Source organism: Oryzias latipes, chromosome 13 (genome assembly GCF_053564925.1).
Source record: "Oryzias latipes strain Hd-rR chromosome 13, Olatipes_Hd-rR_3.1".
Lineage (NCBI taxonomy): Eukaryota > Metazoa > Chordata > Actinopteri > Beloniformes > Adrianichthyidae > Oryzias > Oryzias latipes.
The window spans coordinates 34,051,977-34,074,706 of NC_136249.1; the positions used below are offsets into that span (position 1 = coordinate 34,051,977).

At 43.1% G+C, this 22,730-nt stretch overlaps 2 protein-coding genes, 1 long non-coding RNA gene and 1 other non-coding gene across 5 annotated transcripts; 2 read left to right on the forward strand and 2 right to left on the reverse strand.

Annotated features, from left to right (window-relative positions):
• Positions 1-3: 3 nt before the first annotated feature.
• LOC144981584 (uncharacterized) lies at positions 4-3,693 on the reverse strand. Its single transcript, XM_078929765.1, has 6 exons — positions 3,506-3,693; positions 3,102-3,438; positions 2,364-2,985; positions 1,905-2,093; positions 1,356-1,822; positions 4-1,253 (listed from the first exon to the last, which is right to left on the reverse strand). The coding sequence occupies exons 1-6, from the start codon at positions 3,658-3,660 to the stop codon at positions 48-50; spliced, it is 2,976 nt and encodes a 991-aa protein (XP_078785891.1). The 5' UTR covers positions 3,661-3,693; the 3' UTR covers positions 4-47.
• On the reverse strand, positions 3,694-7,511 carry LOC144981585 (uncharacterized). The gene is made up of 6 exons (XM_078929766.1): positions 7,300-7,511; positions 5,608-5,922; positions 5,117-5,486; positions 4,910-4,994; positions 4,345-4,838; positions 3,694-4,261 (listed from the first exon to the last, which is right to left on the reverse strand). The coding sequence occupies exons 1-6, from the start codon at positions 7,386-7,388 to the stop codon at positions 3,851-3,853; spliced, it is 1,764 nt and encodes a 587-aa protein (XP_078785892.1). The 5' UTR covers positions 7,389-7,511; the 3' UTR covers positions 3,694-3,850.
• Positions 7,512-14,866: 7,355 nt separating this feature from the next.
• Positions 14,867-20,067, forward strand: LOC144981586 (uncharacterized). 2 transcript variants are annotated; one of them, XR_013647187.1, is made up of 3 exons: positions 14,867-14,989; positions 15,085-15,547; positions 18,752-20,064. It is a non-coding gene; the product is annotated as an uncharacterized LOC144981586 (long non-coding RNA). The 2 variants fall into 2 exon arrangements; XR_013647188.1 differs by lacking the exon at positions 14,867-14,989 and adding an exon at positions 18,119-18,168 and having other exon boundaries at positions 15,007-15,547; positions 18,752-20,067.
• LOC111948539 (U2 spliceosomal RNA) lies at positions 17,489-17,679 on the forward strand. Its single transcript, XR_002874552.1, has one exon. It is a non-coding gene; the product is annotated as a U2 spliceosomal RNA (small nuclear RNA).
• Positions 20,068-22,730: the final 2,663 nt, after the last annotated feature.

The following is a 22,730-nucleotide window of genomic DNA, read 5'->3' on the forward strand; positions in this document are numbered from 1 at the left end:
ATCTGTAAAAACACAAATTCTTTTTTATTGTAACACAAACATATCTGTCAACAAATGTCATCGACAACAGAGCTAAAATGTTCAAAGCTCTCAAAAACTCTGTTTTGAAGACCCTTTGAAGTTGACATCTTGGTCACTGGGCAAAAAGTTTTCTTTTTGTATTTTTTGTGTCCCTGGAGAGCTTGGCCACAGAGACTACAAACGGGGAGATTGTGCACTCTTGACACTTTACTGTCCCCTCCTGAGCTTTGTCCTTGGAGCTTCCTTTTATAGATGGTAGCTTTTGCCCAGGAGGGTGTGCTGATGCTGGTGTGTGTGCTTTGCATGGAGGCGGCGCTGATGCTGGAAGCGGTGCTGATGCTGGAAGCGGTGCTGATGCTGGAAGTAGTGCTGGTGTTGTCAGGGGCAGGTCGTATGGGAACGAAATAGACGCCCTGGATGGATGAGGAAGCAGCTGCAGGCTGCGTTTGGCTATGGATGACAGGTTTAATCAGAGTTCTGCTTGGTGGTTTTGGGAAGGAGGTGGAAGAGGGCAGAGGGATGTCTGTTCTCTTTTTCAGCTTTTTTGTTCCAGCAGTGCTTGGTATTGGTACATATGTAAGCACAGGGTAGTCTTGTGGGGGCAGCACAGCTGGCTGATGTGGTGCTGGAGGTAGCTCCGAGGAGGAGATGGAGGTGGTCTTTGTGATGGTGGACGGCTGCTTGGTGGCACGGAGGTTCAGCAGCCTCTCCTGAAAGCGAATAAAGTCTCTCACCGTCTTGCTGTTTATCTTTGGTAGAGGGATCCCCGCCCTGGACAGGATTGGGTCCTCCACCAGAAGACAATGCTGGATGCGTTCATACGCTTTAAGAATGTTGGTCTTCTCCGGGCTGCTTTGAGAGCCGTGAGGAGTCCGCAGCCACAACAGTTTCACCAGCGTGTACATCAGCCTGTTGTTTTGGGCGGTGATGTCTTGCTGAGCTGGAGCGTACCGTTTAGCCATTTTCACCTTCTGGATAACGGCAGCTTCAACAAGATCATCCCTTTTGGTCCTGCAGTACAAGGTGTTGCCCCAGTGTGTCCTGTACAGCTGGTGAAACTTCTGCGGCTGCTTATCATGTTCCTCCACGGCGTTCCAGGCTTCCACAACCTGGCTCCTCTGCTCTGTGGTGAGGGACAGCTTGTTCTCCCTCACGCCAATCTCCACGAGCAGAGAGCAGAATCTCTCCAGCCTCTGGAATCCAGGAAGAGGATTCGGACTACAGACATCCTCCTGTTTTAAAGAACAAAAGTTAAAAAGGTTTCAGAGAATAAAAAGACTTGCACACAGGAGACTGTCTGTGCCGTTTGAAATATTTAAAAAGAGGCTACTCACAAAGGCTGGCGGGTGAGGAGTGGAGGTGTCGTGGCTGGTGATGTTGATGTGGGCTGGGGTGGCGTGGAGAACATCACTCTGCTCCTCGCTGTCGCTGTGGTAGGCCTCATCTTCCACTTCTGGATCCAGCTGCTCAGGTGGAACCACCTCCTCTTCTGGACCAGGTCCATCTGACATGATGTCCTGAAGGGAAAAAGGTCCAGATTCCCCTGTGCTCTGGCTGAAGAGGTACTCCAAACCCAGGAGCTCCTTTGAGGCCACATCAGCGGGAGTTTGGAAGTTTTCTTCCACAGTCTCTCCAAACAGCTGCTGACAGCGTCTGTTGAGCCTGTCAATCAGCGGAGCAGAGTACGTCCGGTGTCTCCGCCCTCTGCCTCCAAACACGGCATCTGCGCTCCTGTCGGAGTTCCAGCGAGCAATACCGCTTATCAGGTAAACCTGATATGGACGTGCAGCACAGTGTGGCCCTGTGTGGTGACAAGATTTTTCAGAAACCTCATTTTTAATAACCTTTCATGTGCTGCTTCTGTGCACGCCAGAGTGTTCTACCTGGAATCATGTGTGGCAGCACTTTGTGGAAACCCTCCAAGCTGTTGCTTCCTCGAAGGCATTTATAAAAAGGCACATCCACACCGTTGATGTTGGTAACACGAGCCACCCTGTACATGCACATGTCAGGTGGATCCTGAATGCAGCCCAGATGCCGCTGCTGGCACGCCCACACCTCATCGATGGCTTCTATAAATAAATAAAGGAATTCAGAAATAAGGCAGTTCAGTCAACACATTTTTGACACATACAGGGATGATTGTGAACTTTTTGTTTTAGTTTGTTTTAATTTAAGCTCTGTTTTCAGGTTGTCAGTCCAAATAGCTGCCTTTCCTTTGAGTTAATGATCCTCAGTGTGTTTAGTTGTTTGGTTCTCAGAGAATCTTTTAACTGCTGACAAACATTCAACACTTAGTTATATAGTAATTGGATAGTTCACTAAGAAAGCTTTCCGTTTACCTGGTGTCTTGAAGAGGCTCACTCCACTTTCATCCAGACCAGCTGGACCTTTCAGCTCCTCGATCGCCCCCTGGATGAGCTGGAATGTTTCCTGTGGTCCCAGAGTCACCCTCCGCACGTGGTGCTTCAGCTGCTCCCTGGAGATGTGCTGCTGGATGACGCAGTCATCCGACAAAGACTTCAAGGCTTCCCCCTTAGCCCTGACAGCCTTTATCAGCAGATCCAGGTCGCCTTTATTGTAAGCCAGCACTGCCCCAGCCAGTGCAGACTTGAATGCAGCGCATTTGGAGTGGCTATCAGTCCGGATGGCTGCGTCGAACCGGTGGATCCAATGGAAGATGTCCAGCCGAACCACCATCCCACGGTCAACCCAAGGCTGAAACAAAGTCTCCACCGCTGTTGGGCCTTGAGCGCGGCAGCACCCCCGATCAATGTACAGGATCTTCGGAGCCGGTTGATTGGCCTGCTCAAACCTCTCCATCAGTCCTTGACACATGGGCCGAAGCTTGTCTGTGGATTCCTCGCAGGTCAGCACGAAGGTCACAATTTGGGAGTGCTCGTTTCCAACACTGGTGAACCACTCGGCTGACCCATGAGCCTCTCCAGACAGCTTCTTAACCACCTGAAACATACCATCATTTGTCATCAAACCCCAGCAATATGAGGTGCATTTCATCTCAAGTTGTGAAAATGACTGCAATATGTCTGAAATGATAATACAATGAAACTTTGAAATACTTTTTTGGTGGAATCCATTTTCAGCACTGTGCCAAAGGTGGAGAGGATCTGGTTCCTGTAGTCCTGCACATTGTCGGCCTCTGCCAGCAGAAAGGCGTGCCGCAGCAGTCGCGCGGAGGGTAACTCTCTGGAGGGGGGGGGAGGGCGGAAGGTGTGCCCCAAAGCGGAAACAATGCCACCCGGCTCCAGGGTGCCCATCAGAAGGGTGGTGTACAGGTCCTTACGATGAAGATATTCTTCATGGTGGTTTTCCTGGACCTGCCGCCACACCTTCACCATGGTGTTGCCCTCTGTTCTGTCCCGCAGAAGGCGAACAACATTCTTGTCCACGCCGCGCCTTGGAGAAGAGAGAGTCATCAGATGATTCATTTAAAATTCATCCACATGCTGCTGGTAACACTCACTTGCAGGTGAGAACTGCAGGGAACATGGCTTGATGGGCCTCACTGAGCTGAGACAGAATGACACGATCCCATGCAAGCCAGCGCCCCACTGTGCCCCCCTCCTTGTTTCTGGCTGCCTTCGTGCATGGTCCACAACACAAAACCTCAGTCAGCATTGTGTACCAGCTGGGCACGTCACATATGTGCCGTACCTGCAGATATCAGAAACAGTGAAGCAAAGCTGAGCAACGTGTGATGTGTTCATCTCTGAGGCTATATTTAACTACTAAACAGAACAAAATTAAAGCTGTATGGAAAGCCTCTAAAAGACATTAGTATTGGATCTTCTGTCCTGAACACTTCTGCTTAAAAAAGAAATTTACAAAAAAAGAAGAAAAAAAAGGTGAGTCGTACCCGATGATGGTAGCCAGACTTGTAGAGGTGCACATCTCGCCCTGCACCTGCACAGGTGTCACCCCGAGGACACTTGAGAGAGTACCTCCAAACTCCCACAGGACGCCAGACAAAGACGCGGCTCCGGAAAAAGAGGTGTGGAGCCGGTAGACCAGCGCTGATGAAACCAGGAGGCTCCGGAGGGTAAAACCACATCCGGTCTGATTTCATCACTCGCCTCCTCTTGAGATGGCCAGAAACATCTTTATATGTTTGAACAGCTGTGAAGAGTCCTCTCTCTGTGTCCTCCTTCAGCCAATTGACGTCAGCAGGCGGGATGCCATTGGGGTCTTCCCACAGACGCACCCAACCCTCTAATTCCACCTGCATTGCAAATTATATACAGAACATGTGATGAGTTTTAATTAAATGTAAGAGATTTAAAGTAGTCATATTTACTAACTTACAGGTGAGTCACTCTGAGGCAGTTCCACAGGAGTGACGCGACTCTGGGATGTGGAGGCCAACGCACTGGTCTGAAGAACAGATGCAGAGTGCTGTGCAATGGTTCCAGACAGAACGGGCCTCTTACTGATTTTAGGCTGGGAGGATGCAGATGGGGAGGTCCTCTCTGGATGAAGGGGGGCAGATAAGGATATCTGAGGCTGGGAGGATGCAGATGGTGAGGTCCTCTCTGGATGAAGGGGGGCAGATAAGGATATCTGAGGCTGGGAGGATGCAGATGGTGAGGTCCTCTCTGGATGAAGGGGGGCAGATGAGGATATCTGAGGCTGGGAGGAAGATGCGGTTGAGGCAGTCATCTCTTTCCGAGGGGAAAATGAGGATGACTTGACCCGGCTGGCTGACTTCTTTTTTGTAGGCTGGGATTCTTTAGAAACAATCTCAGTAAGCCGACTACTGCCTTGGCTTGCACTAGCGGACTCCTGAGACGTCACTAAATCTAAGAAAGTAAAAATTTTGGGATTAAGAAAGACATGTACGTATTTTTAATTAACTCTGTTAGTCTCTTACCTTCCACAGCCTGACATGCAGCCATCAGCTCAGCATCATCAGCAGCAGCAGACATTGAAGATGGATTGCCCATTTTCAGCTGTTGCTGCAGTAGGAAAGAAAACGTTTTAATTCATTAAATTCTGTAAAGTTCAGTCATGAAACATTATCAATGTGCAAATCAAACACGCTCTTTGCTTTTGGGGTGTTTATGGCCACAACACTTACTTGTTCCTTTTCTGATATGTATTTTCGGAACCTCTTCATCTGCACGCTGGTGATGTGGGTCAGCGGCGTGTTTAACCATCTCCTCACCGAGCTGTTTGCTTTTTGAATCATCTCCCTCTCCTTCATGCTAAATGTCTCTGGCCTGTCTTTTTGGGCTGCATACTGCCGGTGGAGCTCCCACATCTCCTGAAAGGTATGGTCTTCAAACCCTTTCTGGCCATAGATGCACCGATCTATGTTGGCCTCGAGGAGAATGGAGACTTGAGGGAAGCTCTCTGCGTATTCCGTCAGGCAGTCTTTTATCCACTGGTTCCCAATTTCACCTTTTCGAGCCGGGTTAATCACCTCCGCTCTGTGTTTGTCAACTAGGCTGCAGGTGGATATTTTGATCAGTTTAGTTTAATGCAGACATATTTGTGTCATTCATATTTAGCATTGCATGCGTTAGGTTGTGTAGTACATAAAAGGTCATTTTTATGTTAAATACTTACAATTTCAGGTATCCAACATCATTGGCCACAAGCCAGTGGAAAGGGGCGTTCTTGTACTGCCCAAAAGGCAACACCAGCCTTCCCAGACACTGCTGATGGGATGGTGAAGAGATCCCTTCAGCCCGCAGCAGTTTTTCTGCATGGCCTAGGGCGGTGAACTGATGGAGCAGCTCTGGTGGAGGTTGAGGGAAGATTTTTTTGTTCTCCCGATACAAGCGGGCCTCTTTTGAAGCCACAATAATGGCCTGCTGGCGATGCGCTGGGGCGTTTGGGTTTGTGACCCGGATGAAAGTTGCCATCTTTGCTTGTGATAGTCTGTGTCATAGAAGAGTAATAGGTGGTTACACAGAGTGCTGGCAAGACTTCAAAGTGTGTTTAATTCAAATATCTTGGCAAAATCTATATTGTATATTCAATGTTAGTATTCTTTTTTAAATCCTCATCTAGGCCTTTAAAAGCATGCACATGAATATACAATGACGTACACGCATGTGCACGTGCATGCATGCACGTCCACATGCATCATTGTATGTGCACGTCATTGTATGTGCATGCATGTACGTGCATGTGCATGCATGTACGTGCATGTGCATGCATGTACGTGCATGTGCACGTCATTGTATGTGCATGGGCATGCATGTACGTGCATGTGCACGTCATTGTATGTGCATGCATGTACGTACATCTGCACGTCATTGTATGTGCATGGGCATGCATGTACGTATATCTGCACGTCATTGTATGTGCATGTGCATGCATGTACGTACATGCACATACAATGACGTGCAGATAAAATGATGCATGTGCACATGCACACGCATGTGCATGCATCACTCAACATAGTTTTAAAAATTGACTGTTAGAAAAATCCAACGTTGCAGAGAGACTTGTTCACTTAAAAAGCTAAAACCCACAATGACGTTGTCTAGTTAGGAAAAAAAGATGTTTGTGTTTATTTACTCCCTAAAATGTATGCTACTAAAAACGAATGCTAATTCGAAAAAATCGCTAGCTAGCTAGCTAGGACCTGTTTACAGACCAGAATAAAGGTCAAATCTCAGCGATCGGAGCAGTTTGACCAGTTAAAACGTTTAATCTGAAGAGGAAAAACAAAGTGCTATTCGCAAAATCGTCCGTAAAAGGCATGCTTTTACAACGAACGCTAATTTGAAAAGTTCGCTAGCTAGCTAGCTAGGAGGACCTGTTGGCAGACCAGGAAAACCGTCAAATCTCAGCGATCGGGGCGATTTGAACGATCAAAACGTTTAATTTGAAGAGGGAAAACAAAGCACTATTCTCAAAATCGTCCGTAAAAGGGACGTTAGTACAACGAACGCTAATTTGAAAAGATCGCTAGCTAGCTAGCTCGCTCGGACCTGTTTGCAGACCAGGAAAAACGTCAAATCTTAGCGATCGGAGCGATTTGAACAATGACAACATTTAATATGAAGAAGAATAAAACAAAGCACCTTTCAAAATGTCGGAAAAATGCTAGTAGTACAGGGACTGCTAGGTGGAAGCGATCATTCCTTTTTTGCAAAACAATGTAAACTGTGCGTGGGAATGGCAGCTCAGACAACAATGAAAACACGTAATTAGGGATAGTAAATGCTTGAATAAAGAAAAAAACTTGTCCTAACTAAATCAAAGGCCATTTTTGATGAAGCAGGTATTGCTGGGAAAGTGGCTCACCTGGTCCGCGTGCAGCGTGTCAATGCTCGCGATCTGATTGCTTCTCTAGGTTGGGCACAACGCGCCTCTGATTGCTCGTTCACATCCATGGGCGTCAAGTCTGGAACAATGAGCGTCGAGAATTGTCCATGTTGGACGCAGACTCGACCAATGGGAGCGGAGATCGTCTACGTTGAACGTGGACTGTTGCACTACTCTGGCCCCATCCTCTGCGAACTCCCCAAATGTGGGAATCTCGACTGCATAATTTCTGGTAGTGGGGGACTGCGTCCGCGCTCTCCCCTGATTATGTGTTCAAAGAAAAACTATACAGTAAAGTGTTGCTGAAACTGCATGAATGACCAGGATGACCTCTTATCTTTGGGTCCTGATGAGAAAAGTCAATGAGTTAGATTCATGCAATTATTCAGTCCTATTAAGAATCTGACCTTGAATTAGTACTGAGTGACAGATTGATGTCATTGCAATGTATTTTCCTGGTTTAGTATCAGCTGATAACTATGGTATATCAAGGTATAATTCAATTAACTGCATTTATCAAACCTGAAATCTCTGTGGCTCCTAAGAGAAATGTGTAATCATCAGCAGGTTGTTTTAGTTTGGAAGAATTTCTCTAGCATAATTAGAAATAAGTCAATACCAGGAATGCTTTTGCATTTTCAAAATGAACCTGTATTTCTTGACTCAAAATGAAACTAAAAAATCAGTCAAACCGCTTTTCTTCAACACGGCTCATCCTGCCACTTAACCAAAATGATAAAGAAGATGATATTTGGCATTTCATTTTCAAAAAGTTCTATAGAAAATGTGTAGCAAAATTCAATTAGGAATGTCTAATTTAATAATTAAAATGGATTAACAGAAATGCTTTTCATTTTCAAAATGTAACTGCATCAAATGACTCAAAAACAAAATAAAATGCAATCATCCAAAATGCTTTTTCATTTTCTACTTAAAAACACTTATTCTGTGACATAATTACAGCGACAATGCTAAGAGGGGATTGCATTTTCACCTTTTTTGTGCAGAGATTTTGTGACATTTCTTTCCCATGAGGAGCCATTGCTGACAGCAGGAAATGGGAGGATCTTTTCGTTGTTATGAAATGCCCTTTTATGGTCACCGGTGTGCTGGACACCTCTCAAATGATTCATTAGAACAGGGGTCGGGAACCCATGGCTCGCGAGCCATATATGGCTCTTTGATGGTCACATGTGGCTCGCAGACAAATCTTTAATTGTACTATTTTTTTTTTTCATTAGACCAGTCCTTCTCGGGCACGATGCAATGCCAGAGGCGCGGAGTAGTAGCGGTGATTGGAGAGAGAAATCGGCGTCAGCGCTATCAGTTACTTTTATCTATTATTTCACAGAGTTTGTACCAGCCGGAAACCTGTGAATTGCTGTGCCTAAAACTGCGCGCTCCCGTCTCTGAGAAAGAGCGCGCAGTTGCGGGGACGGGATGTGTGAGGAAGAAAGCAGAGGGTGGGGGTGGGGGGACCGGCAGCAGGTGAATCGCGCAGGGATTGTAAAAACGTAAAACCCGCTGCCTGTCACTCACTGCAGCGTGTGAGTGTGTGTTTAACTCCGCGTCTGCATGTGATCAGTCTGTCTCACATCTACAGAACATTCAGACCTACGATCACGTTTAAAGTCTCAACGCCTGCATGAAGCAGAAACTCACCACGTATCAACCAGACCAGACCATCAGCAAAACTGCCACGAGAAATACTCATCATTTATCAGCAACAGCATAACAACGTTATTCAAAAGAATCCACAGACTTATTGTACTTTAAAAATGTTGAAATTACATCAAATGCACACATTCACTTGTATATTTAGTTTTAAACATATTGTCGCGGACTGAGTTTAACTTGGCTGTTGGGCCGCGTTAAAAGTTCTGGAGTTCAACGAACGCATCAAGCAGAGATCTGATTGGCTCTCAGTTCTGTCGCTCAGCCTGTTGTTAGGTAGTTTGGACCAATGGGGTTCAGCTATGGGCCGAATAAGGGAAATGGGAGGACTGGAGCGGGAGCAGGGGAATATAAAGTTGGTAGAAGCGCTCTCGTCTCAGCGGGAGAGATTCAGGAGTTGCTGAATTAATTGTTGGGCGTTTGTTGCGGTCTGCACTAACCAGAATAAAGAACCTTAAAAGAGGTTGAGTCTCCGTGCCTCAGTGTGGGAAAGGGACACTACATAAATGTATGGCTCTTTCGAAATTACATTTAAAAATATGTGGCGTTTATGGCTCTCTCGGCAAAAAAGGTTCCCGACCCCTGCATTAGACTCACCTGTGGTTGAATGCCTGTTGAGTAGAATTTGTAGTCTTAAGTTTGGCTTTTCTCCTGTGTCACTATGACTGGGGTGAACTCAGTTTTTGTAACATGGGCTTGAATTTGTTAGGAAAATATCTTTTTTTGTGTGCAAATTATCATATCTTGTTTGCAATCAGTGACAGACCCTTACAGGTGTATTTTGTAGTCTAGTATTTCACAGAAAATGATGATTCTGAAAGGACACTAAAGGTTTTCTGACAAATGTAGTGTGGTGTACTCATTTATGCTGAGCACTGTATATAGTTTGGAAGATGATCTTCACCAATTTGCCAAAATAATGCTGATGGCGTGTGCTGGTTTTTGATGACCGAACAACCGTATTCGTGCTTCAACTGCTAACCGCCAGAAGGTTGTAAAACTTTCTGGAAAGTACCTTTTGAAGTTTACCTTTCACATCCCAGTCATCCACTTCCTCCAAGGTGACATCAGATGTTTCTTGACATGATATTTCTGAATATAACCTGAGAAAATTGATGGCTTGATGCCTCCATGAGTGAGGGCAAGAGCGATCATTTGCCCCAGAAGCCAGAGCTGAAAGACAAATGTGTGAAGAAAAAAGTATGAATTGAAATGTTCCAAAGGTCATGGTAGCGAGACGGCTGCCACGGACCGTCAGCAGGAAAGTCATCTTTGTTGTAGCAGGACAATGGACACAAAAAACAACTCAAAAGTAATGGCTGATTTTAATTATTTAATTTTCAATAAATTTTAATGTATTGTTACTTTTGAATGTTTCAAGTCATTTCAGTGAGCATTGTGGACTTTCTTTCTTTAACTGAGGGCTACCAACAATTTTGTCCACCACTGTAGTAATTGATGGTTCACTAAGAGAAATTCTGTTCACCTGGTGTTTTGAAGAGGCTCACTCCACTCTCATCCAGTCCAACTGGACCTTTCAGCTCCTCTATCGCCTCCTGGATGAGCTGGAAGGTTTCCTGTGGTCCTAGAGTTCCCCTCAAGCACCACGTCCGCGTCTGACAAGGACCTCAAGTAGGAAAGTAAATGTTTTATTACGTCAAATTTGGTAGAAAAGTTCAATTGTGAAACATTACCAATGTGCAAATCAAACACACTCTTAGCTTTTGGGCCGTTTATGGCCACAACACTTACTTGTTCCTTTTCTGAGATGTATTTTCAGAACCTCTTCATCTGCATGCTGGTGATGTGGGTCAGCGGTGTGTTCAACCATCTCCTCACAGAGCGGTTTGCTTTCTGTGTATCTCCCTCTCCTTCATGCTAAATGTCTCTGGCCTGTCCTTTTGTGCTGCATACTGCCAGTAGAGTTCCCTCATCTCCTGGAAGGTGTGGTCTTCCAATCCTTTCTGGCCATGGATGCTCCTGTCAATGTTGGCCTCAAGGAGAATGGAGACTTGATTTTTGGGTAAAATAGAGCTAAAGGGCTGGACAAATAAAGTAAGAAATTGCTCTACATTCTACTGGCAGCTATTAAGAAAACAATAATCAGAAAATGGCTTAAACCTGAACAACCAACGACTGGCTTGACGGTACACAAAGAATAAATACAAATTTAACTGATGTTTTTTACACTACTTGGTCTAAATGGACAGAATAAGTAAAGCCTATAAGATGAGACTTTATGTAAAGTGTCACTGAAATGGTCATATATGTTTTGAACAATTCCTGCTCTTTCACATGTTTTTCTATTTTCCTTAAAGACTGAGAAAGCAAGATCATTGTAGTCTATCAATGTACAATTTTTCATGTGCTTTTTCAATAAAAAAAGGATTAAAAGAAGATTTTTAAAAAGAGCAACAATCAGACAAATGTGCACGGATCAAAGGAAAGATGTGAAGGAATCCAGAGGCTTGTGGTGTAAAGTTGGCGTTCAGTACAGTGACAGCTTTTGGGAAGAAACTGTCTCTAGGTCCCAAAACATCACAGCTCTGGAGAGGATCTGCATGGATGAATGGACCAAACCTGCTGAAGAACTTCAGGAGACCTTTGACCTTTGTCATGGAAACATTACAAAGTATTGAGGTGAACTTTAGTTATTGACCAAATCCTTATTTTGTGCCCAGTTTTAAAAATAAAGAATTTCAAAAAGGGATTTTCTGGATTCTGTCTTTACATTCCGTCTCTCAGTTGAAGTGTTTTTGTGGTAAACATTACAGACGAGAAGAACTAATAGCAGGACACCCCCCAAACAGATCAAGAGGAAGATCCACGAGTACAAACGCTGTCGCCTGCAGCTCTTAAGATTTTTTCTGTCTGCTGCTTGGTACCAAGTGGCACGTGGACCGGTAATGGACCGCGGCACTGGACTTTCGTCAGGTCGCTCCACCACCTCAGCCTGTCTGTATTGGAGTGTAGGATGAGGTAGTCTCCACCTACAAATACCTGGATCTGCAGCTGGACAACAAGTTGGACAGGTGTATAAAAAGGGTCAGAGCAGGATGTATTTCATGAGGAGACTGGATAGCTTCAACATCTGCTCTAAGCTTCTACACATCATCTACCAGTCAGTCATCTCCATCATCCTCTCATATGCTATAGTGTGTTGGAGAGGCAGAGCAAAGAAAAAGGACCTGAAGAGGTGAAGCAGACTCTATTGTTGGTGCGAGTCTGGACTCTGGAGACGATGGTGGAGGCAAGACCTAAGTCCAGCCTGAGAGCAGTGATGAGCAGCATGAACCACCCTCTGTCCGTACTCCATGGATGAGGTGTGGAGGAGCAACAAAAGCTTTGGGTCAAACGCTGAGTCAGCAAAATCTCTGGGCTTGTTCAGCTGCTGCAGGTTTTCCTTCTGGGACCAAACCTCAGTGTTTCATCCTCCCAGTAATGACTAAAGCAGAAGGAAAACGTTTTCTAGAAGCCTCCAAACGTTTTATGAGCTTCTCAAAGGACTGATGGGAGGTTTCAGGTCTTCCTCCCCCCAAACCAACCCAGAAACGGCCCGTATTGAAAACAATCAGTCGTCTGGACGGATCTGAGATGAAATGAGGAGGAACTCCTTGAACCCCCCCCACACAGCAGCGGGAGGCCCTTTGCCGAGTCCGCGCTTCCCTCTTCGGCTAAATTCGGGTTCCCTCGTTCGTGTCTGTCGCTGTTCGTGCGCCTCGTGAATGTGTGACGTTTCACCTGCGTTGCTTTGATGGGGCTGACCCCGCCCACAATAAGAGCAGTAACCATAGCAACAGAAGAACCGATAGATCACGCAAAAACTTCAGCTTCAGTTCCCCCCACCTGATCCAAAACTCAAGTTAGATTTTTCTTTAGGATTTTTAACTGAAACTGCAAAAGCAATGACCGGACTGTAGTCTCTAAAAGCTTTTCCGTCGTTGGTTATTAGATGAACGGCTGTGTTTGGTAGTTTGTGGTCGTCTTCAGATTTGGGGACATTTGGGTTTAAAATAACTTCAGAAGTACCAGTAACATTGTTTTTCAAACCACACATTGATCACAGCCCACTTTCTTTTAGAGCCCTATACCAATTCTGGTCATGTCAGAGTTTGTCACAAATTAAAATCTAAGAAGACCAATAACTCAATCCAAAATGTAATGTAAAGTAATCCAAAAGTAAATGTAAAGTACTTCCAATCGTTATAGTTCTGTTCATTTTAAACACCTGACTTAACAAATCATCTCAACTGTTCTTAAAAACGGCTAATGAAAGTGACCAACAGACAGTCGGGTTGGAACAGAAAACAATTACCAGTAGAATATATTTCAATTCCAGTCATGAGTCGATGCATCAGTTACAGCTACCAACCAAAGTACAGAGAGAAAAATGTTTGGTAGTGCTGAGCCAAAGTTTCTGCAGCTCAGAAATAAACGGAGACTCAGTTCCAATAGATCAGAGTGACTGGTTCAAATCTAAGTCAAACATTGGTCATTCATAGCCGTTCATAGTAATGCAACCACAGGGGGGCAAAAATCAATGCTTTCATGCGCCGGTCCCAAGTCCGGATAAATGCAGAGGGTTTTTTCTGACATCAAAGCAACGCCAAATCCAATCTGTCAACCGCCAACAGAACTTTCCCATCGAATCACATGACTCAGATTCACCTTTTAAAAGCAGAGCTTTGGCTCCAGTGTTGACGTTCTTTGAATTCACTTGAGTCAGCTAATCAGCAACAGCAGCTGGTAAACAGGCGGGATTGTGGCTCTGGAGGACCAGGGGTGGCCAGCCCTGGTTGAGGCAACTAACACAGTTCTGAAGCAGAGAACAGTAGCTTTCTGTTGATATTGAACACTTTACAGTAGTAAAAACACCAAAACCAGCTGCCTTCAACCAAGAAAAGCAGCTTTGCTGTTCTACTAACGTTAGGCGTTGCATTTTATAAAGTAACGTGTTGCACTTACTAACTGTAGCAGGAGGAATGTCACTTCGTAAATTGATTCCACTTGTGTGCACCAGCTGCTCACCTGCAGTGGGCTTATAAAGCTCCTCTGCAGGACTCAGTGCACGGCCAGAGAGCACTGAACCTACCCGGCTAACGGGAGCCGGGTAGGTTCAGTGCTCTCCTTCAAGTTTTCCTGCTTTTTGGCCATCCCTAACCTGAGAACGTGTCATTTATATCACAGGATATTTTTTGCATCATTAGATCGGGTCGTTTATCAAATTTGGCCAAAGTCGTCAGAAAAGTCCTTTGTATGGCTGGTAAATTGTTTCCTGTTCAACCACAGAACGAAAAAATATGTTTATTAAACATATTTGAAAAGAAACACAAACAGCTAATGACAAAGTACAGGAAACAATTTATCGGCCGTACAAAGGACTTTTCTGAAGACTTTAGCCAAATTTGACAAACGACAAGATGTGAAAACACGACGTACCTAACGACACTAGCAACGGTATCTAAGGATTTTCCTGATGATGTAGAAAGACGACATGGAGAAACAATAATAACAAATATAAATGCAAAGTTTTTATCACAAAACAAACACAAAGTAATAATCAAAGAAGCATGGGCACGCAGAAGATATTGCTTAGTAGTATATAGAAATGAACCAATGTTCAATAAACCCGTTCAGCATACATAGATGGTGGACGCAAAAACACATTTACATAGTTTTGGCACAAACGGAACCTCATAGGAGAAGACTGGGTTGTTGAAAATGAAAAAGCATTTTGGCTGATTGATTTTTATTTATGATCCAATTGATGCAGTTACATTGTGAAAAGGAAAAAGCCTTTCCATTGTAGACTTTTATTTTGAAATATGAGACACAAATCCTTCCATAGGACTTTGTCTAAAATAGATGATGTATTTCTAGCAGGTGGAGTTACATCTGTAATCACTGCAGTTCTCTTTTTAGATCAGAAAAAGCCCGCCCTCTGCCTCCACACTGCGCTCCTGCCAGAGTGCCACCGAGCAATGCTGCTCCTCAGGTACACCTGATGACGGACATGTGGCCCTGTGTGGTGATGGGTTTTTCTGAAATGTCATTTTTAAATATTTCATGTGGTGCTTCTGTGCATGACAGAGTGTTCGAGCTGGAATCATGTGTGGCAGCACTTTGTGGAAACCCTCCAGGCTGTTGCTTCCTCTGAGACCTTCCTAGTAAGCCACAGCCACACCGTTGACCATCAATTCTTGACAAACAGGAGGACTTATGTGTTTGGAATTAGTGTGCATCTTTCTCTTCATTGGTACCAAATGTTAAACTTGATCAATGTCCTAATTGATTGTTTACTGAGAGGTTTTTATTTAGTCCAGCTGGATCTTTTACCTCCTCTATTGCCACCTGGAGGAGCTGGAAGGTTTCCTGCAGCCCGAGTGTTGACCTCTGCACGATGCTTCAGCTGCTCCCCTTGACGAGCAGATCCAGGTCACGAGAAGATCCTCTGCTAGATCTTTTAGATCCTCTTCAGCGTGACACTCGTGGACCTGTCACCAAACCTTCACCATGGTGTTCCCATCTGTTCTGTCCTGCAGAAGTCTTAACAGTGAGTCATCAAAGGATTCTTTTCAAAACCATTCAGATGCTGTTTAGCCCCCTCACTCACAGGTAAGAACACCTGGAAACATGGCTTAAAGGGCCTCGCTGAGCTGGGACAGAACTGCACAATCCCATGCAGGCCAGCGGGCCATTGTGCTGCCCTCTTTGTTTCTGGCTGCCTTTGGATCATGGTGCAAAACACAGAACCTGCAAACTAAATAACTAAAAACTAAATTTAAAAATGAAATGATTTTAGGATGCAGCTGTTTTCAACTGCATTTTTGCACAATTAAAAATGGTTAAAAGCAAAGTAATAAACATTTTTCCAACAAATAAAAATTGAAATGTTTTTGAAGATGTTTGAACCGGATGTTTTCAAAGAGGTTGAACTTCTGGGAAAAAAGCTGCTGTTTGTTGGACAGAATAACAAATGTTTGAACTTTTGACAAATACAAACACTAAAAAACGGCGTCAGGTAAAACAACCAAACTCCATAGAGCAGAAAAGCAGATCCTCATTCATTTATGCATAAATATCAACAGAGAACCCAGTTCTAAACCATAAACTGATGGAACAAACATGAACAACTCTGGAACAGAGGACCAACACATTTAAACATAAAAAGGTTTAAATGGGGTGAAAAGGCTTTTTCAGGGGGCAAACATTTTCTCTTGTTTAAAAAAAAGTTCAGCTACCTGTTTGTTTACAATGGTAGTCATCAAAAAAAAAATCATACAATAGTAAAACGTTCAATTCGCCTGCATGTATTTCCACGTGGTTCTTCAAGCAGCTCCTTATAAAGTCTTCTACATGGAAATAGTTTTATGTAAGTATAGTTTTAGTAATTATAGGTAATAATTTGTTACTCTAGAAACGTGTTTAGAGAGCTAAAGTGTGACGCAGCTAATTTGTTTTTTATATATATTTTTCAGACTGATTAAAAAGGTTAAAATCCTTGATGAAAAGGGTTAAAATCAACTGTTTTAAATAAAAATGTTTTAGCCGAAATCTAGTTTTTGAGACAAAAATACCAGCAGGACATAAAGCAACACTTTTCCAAACTTGAATAGTAATTTTTTGTTAACTGGTAATAGATGAAGCTGGCACCTGTAAGGGCACTTCTCTGCAGTCTGCGCATGTGCGGCTTAATACGCTCGTCTTTTCGAGTCGCGTGGATTTTAACTTTTCGCAGATGTCGACACGGTTAAATGGGTAAAGTACGTCTGTTTTCTTCCAAGCTTTCTTCTAACGTTTCTATTTTGGTGTAAAGCGTATTAATTATGTGAATAAATAAATATGAGATGTTTATAGATTTAACGACGTACAGACGTCTACTAATGGTACTATTTGCTGGTTATTTTGTCAAGTTAAAAGTTATTGTCGAGCTTTGAGTTGTCCTCAACAGTCACACAAATTTAAAATTGTAGGTTTTTGTCTTTAAAACAACCCACTTAAATTGGTCTTTTGCGGGTGGATTTCAGACTGACCAGAAAAGAGGCTGTATTTCCACTTGTTTTCGATAGAGGGCGCTGTGGGCTTTACATTTGTTAGGTGTCAGGTCACATCAAAATGACATTATTTTAGTAGCAAGCATCGATTTAATGTTGTTAATTACACAGAAGAGATTCTGTTGATGTGGGAGTCAAATACATGATATGAATATTTATAAAGACGTTCTTAAAATGGTTGTTTTATGTTGATGTTGCTGCTCGTCTTCCAATAGGACTAGATCATACCACGTGTCCCGAAAGTAACACGGAGGCTTCTTTATCGTCTTTAGTTTTTCCAAATTTTCATGATTTTCATCGATCTATTCCTGTTATACGATTGATGTTATTCATTGCCATGAGTTATAGAAAGATGGAGTGTTTTTATTTAGTCACTTTAGAACCTTGAGGTAGATTTGTAGAAAGCAGAATCAGGTTCTTTCCTTTGAGTTGTGGTTGGTATCGCTTCTCGGCCTTTTGGCTAAGATCAAGTGTAGTATCTGTTCTTATCAGTTTAATATCTGATACGTCCCCTACCCGGGGACCATATATTAAATTGATTTTTGGAACAGGGAGATGGAATAGGGGCTTGCTCCGTCCACTCCACGCATCGACCTGGTATTGCAGTATCTCTAGGAACGGTGCACCCCCCTTCTCTCTGTGAATGATAAATTCTTAAATTTGAAGTATCAATGTCTAAGAAGATTCTCTGGTTAAGAGTTTTCATTATGATATACTGGAATCAATATATTAGGTTTCACACAGAAAACATAATTATCTATGTGTGTCAGCGTCTTGAGCACCAGTGTTATTGTATGTTTGCTAGATTTAAATGAACACATCCCAGGTGTTCTTCCCATCTTCCCAATAATATCCTGATGTGTTCTTATAGAATGCTTGAGATTGTGTTCTTTGATGATTTAAAAGTTATAAATTCAGTTCGGTTGCATTATTGGACAATTCAATAGGAAAAGAACTTTCCTATTACATTACAGTGTGTGTGTGGCAGACTTTGATGACATGTTTGAAGATTGCTGACCAAATGGAGAATGCACTCCCTTGTGATTTTCCTATTTCTTCGTCTTTTTTAGGGCACTCGAGCATTGGTGGTTCAGGGGGACAATTCTGGCCTGCCACGCAGGTTCGATTCCCAGCCTTTGCAATGAAGCCTTTTTCTCTTTTCCTCTCAACCCTAAAACGCTCTCAAAAAGTCAAATTTCCATTTTACAAGATGATCAGATAAATTGTCATGCAATTATTACAGAATGACAGAATTCTAATAGAAATCTCAGCATGAAGCCGAGTTGTCTCTGGTGTGATTGGTTCGTGTGTCCAGCTGCTAACAGAAAGATAGGAGCTCAACCAGAGAAGATCTGTTCTAAAATCCTCTCTTCCTTGGATCTGCATTACTTTCTTTTATTCACAGGATTCTTTCAAGCCAATAATTGTATGTTTTTAAGATTTAAGAAGTTCCTAATTATTGTATGAAAAATAAATGCCTCAAAAATATTTATGGGGACCATTATGTTAATAAAGAGCAATTAAATCTAATGAAGTAGCAACTATTACAATTTAACAAAATGGTGAGGAATAGTAAGGAATTTCAGAACTGCAGTAATTTACACACATCAGAAAAAGTAAGATGCAATCTTTTGAAAACATCTTGCATTTAAAAATGATCAAACTGAATTTGTAATTTAATCTTGTTTGTTTTTCTTCCTCAGATGTTTTAAAAACCCAAGCTTGAGAGTGAAACATCTGATCACTGTCCAGAGGAATCAACGGCCATCCTGATGATGCTGCGCGATGTGAGTCTGCTGCCATCCATCTAAATTCATCTTTACCTGGTGAGCAGTAGCGGTTCTAGGCACGGGCCGTCCGGGCGGTGGCCTGGGGCGGAAAACTGAAGGGGGGCGGCACCGAGGACAGATCCTCATGGGAGGACAAACCCCTGCATGGGATGTACCACCGGACCATAACTGAAGTGGCTGATATCAAGAAGTCCTACCAATGGCTAGAAAGGGCTGGCCTACAGGACAGCACCGAAGCACTCATCCTGGCAGCTCAGGAACAAGCCCTGAGCACCAGAGCGATAGAGGCTCAGATCTACCACACCAGACAAGACCCAAGGTGTAGGCTGTGCAAAGAGGCCCCTGAAACAATCCAGCACATAACTGCAGGATGTAAGATGCTGGCAGGTAAAGCATACATGGAGCGCCACAATCAAGTGGCTGGAATAATATACAGGAACATGTGTGCAGAATATGAACTGGAAACCCCAAGGTCAAAATGGGAAACACCTCCGAAGGTGGTAGAGAATGAGAGGGCAAAGATCCTGTGGGACTTCCAGATCCAGACTGATAGGATGGTAATGGCAAACCAACCAGACATTGTAGTGGTGGATAAAGAACAGAGGAAAGCCGTTGTGGTGGATGTGGCAGTGCCAAGCGATGGGAACATCAGGAAGAAGGAACATGAGAAACTGGAGAAATACCAGGGACTCTGAAAAGAACTGGAGAAAGCCTGGAAAGTGAAGGTGACAGTGGTGCCTGTGGTAATTGGAGCACTCGGGGCAGTAACCCCCAAGCTGGAGGAGTGGCTACAACAGATACCTGGAAAGACCTCAGACCTCTCAGTCCAGAAAAGCGCAGTGCTAGGAACAGCTAAGATACTGCGCAGGACCCTCAAGCTCCCAGGCCTCTGGTAGAGGACCTGAGCTTGGAGGAGAAACCACCCGCGGAGGGTGAGAGGGGCGTTTTTTTTTTTTATATATATATATGCGTCACAAGGAAAATAGAAATAAGATCAGAAACTCGTGTGTTTACTTTGTTCTTTTTTCCAAGCAGAAACTCTTTCTTTTGCTGATGATGCAGCCGTGTTACTGTTTTGATGGACGTATAATCTTCATACGCCGTCATTTAAATCTCAGACTCCGTCTCACTGAAGTATAGTATGAGGTTCCATTTGTGCCAAAAATATCAAAATGTGTTTTTGCGTCCACTTTTATGTCTTTGGTCCATTGTCTTTGTCTATTGATCGTGTTTTTGCGTCCACTGTCTATGCTTTGGGCTCATTGTCTATGTCTATTGAACAAGTTCATTTTACATTGGTTCATGTCTATGTTCTACTAAGCAATATCTTCTGCATGCCCATGATTCTTTGATTATTACTTTGAATTTACTTTGTGATGTATATGCTTGCTCCATGCTTAAACTTTGCATTTGTCTTTGTCATTGTCATTGTCCTTATCCCATGTCGTCTAACTACGGCGTCAGGAAAGTCCTTAGCAACAGTTGCTAGTGTCGTTTGCTACGTCGTTTCACGTGTCGTCAGGAAAATCCTTAGCAACCGTTGCTAGTGTCGTTTGCTACGTCGTTTCACGTGTCGTCAGGAAAATCCTTAGCAACCGTTGCTAGTGTCGTTTGCTACGTCGTCTCACCATGTCGTGTCCTTAGATCTTGTTGTATTTCAAATTTTGCAAAAGTTGTCAGAGAAGTCCTTTGTACGGTTGGTAAATTGTTTCCTGTATTATCACAGAACGAAACATGTTTAAAACATGTTAAAAAAACTTTATTGATAATCCTGCAAACGCGCATTGCCAGAAAGGGGGGGGTGCATGCGTACAACGGTTTCGCGTTCCCGTTTAAAGTTATTTAGTTTTAAGTTATTTAGAATATGGCTTCAATTCAATCTTGTAATGAAACTATTATTTAAAAGTCTTTTGAAAAGTAACTGATCTTTATTCAACATGTTGTTACAAATCTGATGGATAAACGAGGAGCATAGGCGCCCAAAAGAGCCTTATAGTGGTCCAGAGAGCGCCACCTCATGCTCAAATAAATACATAACAGATTGAAAAGAAAAGATCAAAATCCATTCAAAGATTTTGGGCCGTCTGCTCCTCGTTTATCCACCCGATTTGTGACAGCATGTTTGATAAAGATCAGCTGTTTTTTAAAAGACTTAAATAGTAGTTTCATCTCCAGATTTAATTGAAGATAGACTCTAAATAACTTTAAAAAATTGGCAAGAGAGTCGCTTCGGGAACGAGAAAGCGTTGTATGCATGCGCCACCCCCCCCTTTCTGGCATTGCGCGTTTGAGGGAATATCAATAAAGTTCATCTTAAAAAAGTGTTTGTCATGGTTAACCCTAGCGCCGGCTTAAATAAACATTTCTTTTTTTCATTCCGCGGTAGTACAGGAAACAATTTACCGGCCGTACAAAGGATTTTTTCTGACGACTTTGGCAAAATTTGAAAAACGACAAGATCTATGATCTAACGACAAGACACGGGGAAACGTTGTAGCTAACGACAGTAGCAAACGTCGTAGCTAACGACAGTAGCAACGGTTGCTAAGGAGACGACAGGGTGTATAACAAAGACAAATGCAAAGTTTTACACATAACGCATGAACCAATGTTCAATGAACTCGGTCAGTAGACATAGACAATGGACCAAAGACATAGACAGTGGACACAAAAACAGATTTTTGGCACAAACGGAACCTCATAGTATAGCTCTCTCTTTTTTCTCCACACGTTTCCATGGTGACTCTTGAAATCGGTGATCCATTGAGAATGTCTTTATGTACCTGCTGTGCACGAGCATTAACCCAGGGTTACCAAGTGGAGCGTAATTACGCTAACTCATATCCGGTCTTTGGGAACCGACATACCCAGAGTAAGCAAGTTCAGGCGGATTTCAGCCAGAGTTCAGGCTTAAAGTCAGGTTAGTTTAAACACGCTTCCTGGAATACCCCCCTGAACAGCAGTGAAGTGATTATGAGCGGATTCTGCAGCGGAGGAAAATAATTCTGATACCTGCTTTGCAACGATGTCCAGTGCTTTACAAGTGCTGCATATCGGTACAAGGTGGATAATTACTAACCTACTTTTTAAGCTACTTTTTCTTTAACAGAAAAATATTTTTCAGCTTTGTTTGACTTTGCTTCAGACACTGCAGGCGTTTGTAGATCTAACTAATGATTATACATCCAAAGTAATGATATATTAGAATAGTGAACATGCTAAAAAAGTCAGTCTGAAACTGATCCAGTATTTGCACAGGAACACTACATTTTCATGGTGTTATTGTTTTGTCAAATTTTACTAAAAATTAGTTTGATGACCAGTTTTTACTTCACTGTATAAATTGTAGTTTTTGTTGTCCACTAGAGGGCGCCAAGGTGACTGTTTTTTTTTATTCACAGATCTGCCAAACCAAATGTGCAGATCTGTGAAAGTTCATACATGGTGATGATCCCTGAGGGGATATGGCGAAAGGATAAATATTTAGGCAACTCACCAGACTCAAGATGTTGGAAAAACTTGGTTTTGTTTTGAGCTTTGATGATAAAACTGTTTACATTTGTAGTTCACATTCCAGACCAGTAGGGGGCAGCAGCAGAGCTCTGATGTTCCAGTCAGCAGGACACAAAAGAAGAGGAAGTTGTTTAGCGTTAGCAGGGAAAAACGTCTGTTTTGTATGTTTTCATTGATTTTAGTAGCATTTTTGTTGTTCATATGATTCAAACAGTCTGGGGTTTTTTCAATCACCCCATTTTCTGTTTTTTTAACTCTCTGAAAATCGCCTAAATGAGAATAAATGAATGGAACTTTGTGGTCATCAGTTAGCTTGCATGGTTCAGACACAGCAGTGCATCATGGGAATCGTTATTCCAAGGCTCAATCAGTGTTAAAT

Bases quoted from the DNA above. Each gene is read 5' to 3' on its own strand.
- LOC144981584 (XM_078929765.1), bottom strand. From the start codon at position 3,660: ATGCTGACTGAGGTTTTGTGTTGTGGACCATGCACGAAGGCAGCCAGA. The intron at 1,823-1,904 runs GTAGAACACTCT...GTCACCACACAG, and splicing joins GCTGCCACACATGATTCCAG to GGCCACACTGTGCTGCACGT. The intron at 1,254-1,355 runs GTGAGTAGCCTC...TCTTTAAAACAG, and splicing joins CTCCTCACCCGCCAGCCTTT to GAGGATGTCTGTAGTCCGAA.
- LOC144981585 (XM_078929766.1), bottom strand. From the start codon at position 7,388: ATGGATGTGAACGAGCAATCAGAGGCGCGTTGTGCCCAACCTAGAGAA. The intron at 5,487-5,607 runs GTAAGTATTTAA...ATCCACCTGCAG, and splicing joins GATGTTGGATACCTGAAATT to CCTAGTTGACAAACACAGAG. The intron at 4,995-5,116 runs GTAAGTGTTGTG...TTCCTACTGCAG, and splicing joins ACATATCAGAAAAGGAACAA to CAACAGCTGAAAATGGGCAA.